At 44.7% G+C, this 7,978-nt stretch overlaps 1 protein-coding gene across 1 annotated transcript in view; it reads left to right on the top strand.

Annotated features, from left to right (window-relative positions):
* Positions 1-6,653: 6,653 nt before the first annotated feature.
* Positions 6,654-7,978, top strand: part of LOC120993533 — a 26,530-nt gene continuing 25,205 nt past the window's right edge. Inside the window, exon 1 of the mRNA XM_040422015.1 lies at positions 6,654-7,913. Coding sequence (XP_040277949.1) covers positions 6,654-7,913 — 1,260 coding nt within the window. The remainder of the gene's footprint in view (positions 7,914-7,978) is intronic.

The raw sequence follows: 7,978 nt of genomic DNA on the forward strand, positions 1-7,978 counted from the left end.
TTCAGATTCGGATGATGGGAGTGTTTTGCACGGTCCCTTAAATGCTTCCTAGTGAAAATACTGTTACTTTCCCTTTGATGGTTTTTCCTATTTTTACATAAATCAGGTTTAATCAATGCATTTTGAAAAGTTCTACAACTTCCTAATATTCTGTGTTCCAGTATGTCGCCAATTTTAAGATCTCTGCTTGTTGTCAATGACCAGGAACTTTCTGGTTCCAGAGACTCCAGCCTGATCTTGCCCAACGGCTACTGGTGCATGGCTTCTTACAGTGAGAGCTGGATTAGATCCGCCTAGGTGAGAAATTGAAACCAGAATATAAAGTAAAGCAGGATTGCAGAAAGTCATGGTATACAAGGTTTAAGTGTCTTATAAAATGTGAAAATATTTCTTAAAGGGGTTGTGTCCCTTCAGCAAATAGCATTTATTATGTAGATAAAGTGAATACAAGGCACTTAATGTATTGTGATTCTCCATATTGCCTCCTTTGCTTGCTGGATTCATTTTACCATCACATTATACACTTTGTTTCCATGGTTACGACCACCCTGCAATCCAGCAGTGGTGATCGTGCTTGCACAATATAGGAAAAAGCACTAGCCTATGTGTGGTCCCACGGTCCCGGCCACCAGAGAGACCAGCACTTTTTCCTATAGTGTGCAAGCACGACCACCACTGATGGATTTGACGGGTGGTCGGAACCATGAATCCAGCCAGCAAAGGAAGCAATATGGACAATCACAATACATTAGTAAATGCCTTGTATTAACTTTCTCTACATTATAAATACCATTTGCTGAAGTGAGACAACCCCTTTTAAGACAAAAAAAATGTGTAAATTCCGAATAAAAATCACAGCGGTAATCCAAACGTTCAAAACTTTTTTTTAATGTTTTTCTATTGGAAATAATTGGAGAAACATTTTGACTATAATTTTATTGAAAATTTCCTTTGCTAGTAAATATGGTTTCATAGATCCCGATGGTATTGTAAGGTCGGGTCCATAGACCAGCTGTCCAAAAAGGACACTTATCCATAATATGGGGACAAAAAATGTGCCCATGATACGTGAAAAGTGGCCTAACAGCCCTCTAGCCTACAATCAGCGGTGTAACTACAATAGTGGAAGACCATGCAACTGCTATGGGGCCCAGGGCAAGAGGGGGCCCAGTCTTAGTTAGGATCATTTCCTCTTCTACTGGGGGTGAAAACCTGGTCAGAACTCTACCCGCTAAAGGAACAACTTTTAGCAAATAAGGCAGTGGGGAAAATGACCCAAGTGTCATTGACAAGGGTTTAGGCGGAAACCTGTCCTGTGTGGGGCCCCTGGTTTGATCCTTGCTATGGGGCCCTTACTTCTCTATGTACGCCACTGACTACAATGGAAAACAAATAGTTAAAAAATACAAAAATAGCAACACAGACAACCCAAACTGGACCCATAGTCCACCCTAGAGATATCACATTTCCAAACTACCAAAACAAAATGGAGAAACCCTCTTAAAACTGTCTTTGCATGCAGCAAATCGAAAAAAGTTAATGGTCTTTAGGGGCCAGACATCTGGTACAGCTACGGTGGTGCTTGAAAGTTTGTGAACCCTTCAGAATTTTCAATTTATCTGCATAAATCTGGCTAGAAAAGTACATCAGATTTTGCAGTGGCGTAGGGATCGCCATAGCAACCATAGCAGTGGCTATGGGGCCCTACGCCACTGGGGGCCCGTCCGGGCCGCCTTCTGTTGATTTATCTTTATTTTTTTTTTTTTTAAATTTACACACACACACACACACACACAAACAGCAGCCAGGCCCGAGCCGCGGACCGCCCTCGGCTCAGGCTTGGCTGGGGAGGAGCCAGGACTGGACTGGAGCAGGGCGCACGCAGGGCCGGGCCGACACAGAGGCTGGGGAGGCTAGAGCCAGGCCACTGAGTAAGGAAGATCCAATCATATTCTAATCCCCAGGCGTTCCCATGGTGACAGGGACGCTTGCCTGGGGGTTAGAATATACAGGGCCACGCCGCTCACAGGAGCACATTTATAAACTAATTAGTAACTTGAACTTTAATCATTGACAGTGCTGAATGCTGATCTCTTTACTTGCATTGGAAACCTTACTCTGTCTTAGCTCCGGTAACGGTAACAGCAGGCAGTGCGGGGGGGCGGCGCTCACTCACTGACGTCACGCGCCTGCGCCGCCTAGTGGGAGGAGCAGGCGCGTGACAGTGAGTGAGCGCCGCCCGCACTGCCTGCTGTTACCGTTACCGGAGCTAAGACAGAGTGTAACTGTCCGCTTATCATTGTGGATCTTGTTCAGCACTTACTGCTGGGTGGAACCTTTCTGCCTCCCTTTGGTTCCCTGGGGAATGTTTTGATCAGCAGGATTACAAGACCACTCCTTCTCCTGTCTTAGAAAGAAAGCCTTTTCCTGTATCTCAGATGCCACATGTTAGCTGTCTGCATAGGATTTCATGGAAGATGTCTGCAGAAATCCCTAAAGCTTAAAGTTTGTACCCCCCTTGGCAAGTGGATCGAGGTATGCAGAAAAGTGTGCATTGTTATAAAGGTGTATATGTTCTAGAGATAAACCCTGTTCATGCTGTTTGGTTTTAAATACGCTATACTGTATAATCCAAGGCACTTTGCATGTAACCATGTTTCTTTGAATGTTCAATGTAATTAGATGTGTGTGCAGACAACTGTAATTAACCTGTAACCCCCTTTTTGGTGACAACTGTAAATAAGTGTGTTGTATGTCATTTACAGTTTTCACGGTGCTATGGTGCTATGGTGCTATGGTGCTTACGATATTCATGTTTACGGTGCTCAAGGAGATAAAGAAAATAATATTCAACCCTGCTGCGCACCTTTGTTCCAAAAGAATAAAACTACTGCACCCGTCAGAAGCTCTCCTCTTGTTATTTATTCGATGCCAAAGGGGCCGTAACAGTGAAAACTCGTCGCTGCGGTGGAGACTCGACATCACCACCTGCGTCGCTGTCTTCATCGAACTGTGAGTAAAGGCTTCCCAACGCCTCGCAAGACACGTGCGGACGCCATCTTGGCAACAGAGACTTGGCTAAAAAAGTAAACGTGTCACGTGGACTTTTAAATATAGCGGGCTCTTTATATGTGATCCGGAAGCCGCCCTTAACTACTATGCGAGCCAAATAGTTAATATTTTGCTAAACCAGTGATCAAGTTATTATATTCGTGTTTAGAGGCCTAGTGTCAGATTTAAAGCAACGCTATCTTCCAAGTTCCTAATCCACTAAACTGCAGTTATTTACAGAAAGGGTTAATTGTCTGGTTAGAAAGTGTCAGCAGTTTATTCGTTTAAAACATTTTGTAGTACTGTATGCATTGTTTGCTAATCTTTAGTTACAAGTGTGAACACCTGTTATCTGTCGTAGCCCTTAGTAGCAAGTTTGAGCCAACACTCATTCAAGTTAGGTTTCAGGCACACTCACACTTGAAAGGCAAAGGCACACTAGAACAAAATGTTGTCACCTGCTGAAGAAACAGACAAACCCACAGAGTCACAACAGGTACGATCCAGCTCTAGAGAGCGAAGCCTAACAGAAAAGGGCAAAGAAATGCACGAAGAAACAGTTAAGAAAAATGAAAAGGCATTCAACAAGGTGTGCAACTCTTGGAAGGAGCTAGCAAAGGAATGTAGGACAAAGTTAAAAGGTTTCTGCTCAACTGAAGACCTTAATACAAGATTGAAAGAGATTAAAGCCAAAGAAGCGTTAGTGCACCAACAGTATGAGTCCATGTGCCGAAATAATTCCACTACCCCGTACGTTGTTAAGAAAATGGATGCATGCACCGCGTTAACGGCTGAAATCTGCAACCTCATCAGCAAGCGGCTAGAGAATGTAGATGAAATCTTTAACGATCAACTTGAGAAGGAAAGGGTGAGGATGGCGCTTAATAAAGAAGAGCATGAGTCAGTCTTTGGAAACTCAGAAACAGAACTGTCCTCTCAGAGTCATTACCAGACTCCAACGCAAGCTCAAGAGCTACTTCCAGATCTAGCAAACGCGCTGACGCAGAAGCAGATCTTGCAGCCAAAATAGAACAGGCAAAGGCGACGCAACAGATGCGCGAGGAGCAAGCTAAGCTGAACAAACTAGAGGCAGAAATTAAACTGAAGTTGGATGAGGAAAAGACAAGACTACAACAGCTACAAGCAGAAAATGAAGTCAAGGTAGCTGCAGCAAGAGTGAAAGCCTACAACGCTTATGATAGTCTTGAAATTTACGAACAGGAGACAGACCACAATGTGCAATACCTCTGCCAAAATAATGAACCACGAAACTCACTGAATCCAAAGGCTGTGCCATTTCAACCTTCAAATACACCACTTGGGGTGTCAAGACCAAATGAAGAAGTTAGTCTAACCTCAGGACTTGCAAGTCTGCTTATCTCCAACCGTCTCCCTATACCTGAACCAACTGTATTCACAGGTGATCCTTTGAAGTTCATAGATTGGAAGATATCCTTTATGGCGCTGATTGATCAGAAACCACTCCCTGTGTGCGAAAAAATGCTGTACTTGAAGAGGTATCTCGGTGGTGAAGCTCGTAAGGCAGTGGAAGGGTTCTTCTACCGAAATTCAGAAGATGCCTATCTAGGTGCTTGGGGAATCCTACAGGACAGGTATGGAGGTCCATTCATAGTGCAAAGAGCCTTCAGAGAAAGGTTGGCTAAATGGCCAAAGATATCAGCAAATGACCCTGTAGCATTAAGAGAGTTTGCAGATTTCCTTCAAGGTTGTGTGGAGGCCATTCCTCATGTTAAAGGCCTAGCTATTCTAAATGATTGTGAAGAAAACCACAAGCTTCTCAAGAAACTGCCTGAATGGATCGTGCGCAGATGGAGTCGCATCGCCGTGGACGAGCTGGACAAGTCCCAAGAATACCCAACCTTTGCTCGTTTCACAGAGTTCCTGCAAAGGGAAGCTAAGATTGCATGCAACCCCATTGCCTCTCCTTTTCTCCTCAGTACCAAGACTACAGATGAGAGAATTCCCAAGAGAGCCAAGGCGCTCAACACAAGCACTCAAATGAAGCCCTCTACCTTCAACGTTCCAAATATCTCAGCTTCAAGACCGAAACCACCTTGCCTAGCCTGCAAAGACGAAACACACGGTGTCGCTAAATGTCCGACTTTTGCGGTAAAAACCATCGATGAAAAGAAGGCTTTTATTCACGAAAACCATCTCTGTTTTGGTTGCTTAAGAAAGGGCCACACTACAAAAGACTGCAAAGGAAGACACACGTGTAGCATATGCAGTCGACGTCATCCAACCTGTTTGCACATACAGAGAGACACTGAGCCTGTCAAGGCATCAAACGATGATTCAGTAGGCATGAGAAATAAGGCAAACGACAACGTTCCCAAAGTTATGTCCCATACTTTGACAAGACATACGTCTGCCACATCCTGCATTGTTCCAGTTCTGTTGTCAGCTACTACGGAGCCTCAGAGGGAAATCCTCACTTATGCCTTACTTGACACACAGAGTGATTCAACCTTTATTCTGGCAGACCTGGTATCGAAGTTAAGTGTGAGCACCAAGCCATTACAGCTAAGGCTCAGCACAATGACAGCGGTTGACACAGTTATTTCAAGCCAAATTGCTCACGGTCTGCAAGTGCGTGGCTTCAACTCCGAAGTTCAAGTCCAACTCCGTCAAGCCTATACAAGAGATTTCATTCCAGTAGATAAGTCTCACATCCCCACTAAGGAGACTGCACTCCAGTGGTCACACCTCAAACACTTGGCAAACAAGTTACAGCCACTTCAAGATTGCGAAGTAGGACTACTGATCGGTTATGACTGCCCATCAGCACTGGCTCCCTTGGAGGTTGTTATCGGCTCCGAAAATGAACCCTTCGCTCAAAAAACTATGCTCGGCTGGAGCATTGTAGGATCAGCAAATCCACATCTTGATAGACAGGGTAGCCAGAGCTTCGTACACAGAGTCGCAGTGAAAGAAATGCCAATGCCGCCGGTCGCTGATGTGTTAAAGGCTTTAGAAATGGACTTCATTGAAAGAAATTATGAAGATAAGTACGTGTCTCAAGATGATGTTCGCTTCGTGCAGTTTCTCTCGGAAACTATAATGAAAAGGAAAGATGGACACTACGAGATGCCGTTACCCTTCAAAGACAACAGTCAACTGGCACTACCAAACAATAAGAGGCTGGCCCTTATTCGACTTCATCATCTAAAGAAAAGATTAAAGGGAAATAGACAGTACCATGAACACTACACTGCATTCATGGAAGAAACAATCAGAAAAGGTGATGCAGAACCAGCCCCTTCATTATCAGAGGAAGAGACAGTGTGGTACATCCCACATCACGGGGTTTATCACCCCAAGAAGCCAGACAAGTTAAGAGTTGTCTTTGATTGTTCAGCAAAGTTCAAAGGCATCTCCCTAAACGATACCTTGCTGACAGGTCCCGACCTGATAAACTCTCTAGTGGGAGTCCTCTGTCGCTTCAGGAAGGAAGCAGTTGCTGTGATATGCGACATTGAAAAGATGTTCCATCAGTTCTATATCCCTCAGAAATGCGCAATTACTTAAGGTTCCTTTGGTGGGAGAACGGTCAGTTGGAAACAGAACCGAAAGAATACAGAATGGCAGTTCACCTTTTCGGTGCCAGCTCCTCTCCAGGATGTGCCAATTTCGGCCTTAAGTATCTTGCACGACAACACAAGTCAGAACATCCCTCAGCATCAGCCTTCATCGAGAAGAATTTTTATGTCGACGACGGCCTAACTAGCGTTCCAACAGTCAGCGAAGCTTCGAATCTAATCCTCGAAACTCAAGGATTATGTAAAAATGCCGGCCTACGACTGCATAAGTTCAACTCTAATAAAAGGGACGTCCTGTCCTGTATTGCTCCGTCAGAAAGAGCAACAACTAGTGTACCTGTCAAACTTAGCCCAGACTCAACAACAGAAGGACAAGTACTTGGCATTCAGTGGTCAATTGAAAACGACACCTTCAGTTTCAGTGCTGACATAAAGCATCAACCCTCAACTCGTCGTGGTATCCTGTCAGTCGTAGCCTCCCTTTATGATCCTCTAGGCTTCATAGCCCCCTTCATACTGAGTGGCAAGTGCATTCTCCAAGAGCTTTGCCGCAGAGGCATCAGTTGGGATGAAGCACTTCCTGAGAGCTTATGTCCACGGTGGGAGGCTTGGAAGAGTAGTCTGCAAGCTTTAAGGGAAATCAAGATACCCAGATGTTACCATCCCCCAGACTTTGGTAACAGAATGAAAGTGGAACTACACCACTTTTCCGATGCCAGCAACATAGGATATGGTGCCTGTTCGTACCTTAGGTACAAAAATGACAGAGATCAAGTCCATTGCAGCTTCGTAATGGCCAAGGCAAGAGTTGCACCAACGAAGATTGTGAGCATCCCAAGGCTTGAACTCTCAGCTGCCGTCACTGCAGCAAGGTTGAGTGTCATGTTGAAGGCAGAACTTGAAATAGAAGCTGACAAAGAGTTCTTCTGGACAGACTCCCAAGTAGTCTTAGCCTATATCAATAACGAAGCAAGAAGGTTTCACGTGTTTGTAGCCAATCGTGTTCAACTCATAAGAGAGATTACAGATCCAACCCAGTGGCATTATGTGGATACGACACAAAACCCAGCCGACCATGCATCCAGGGGTCTACATGTAGCGGATATCTCCACCTCAAGTTGGTTATCTGGGCCTAGTTTCCTTTGGAGATCTGAAGTGCACGCATCTTCAAGCTCTTCAGCAGAACTAATTGTAGGCGACCCTGAAGTCAAACCTGTTACAACCCTTGCATCACAAGCCAATGAACAAACTGATACTCTAAATCGTCTGAGCAGGTTCTCCAGTTGGTCAATGCTCATTAAGGTGATTGCAAGAATCCGGAGAATAAAAACGAAGACGTATCACTGCAGCAATCTTGTGTCTGTGGA

This window comes from Bufo bufo, chromosome 3 (assembly GCF_905171765.1).
Source record: "Bufo bufo chromosome 3, aBufBuf1.1, whole genome shotgun sequence".
NCBI lineage: Eukaryota > Metazoa > Chordata > Amphibia > Anura > Bufonidae > Bufo > Bufo bufo.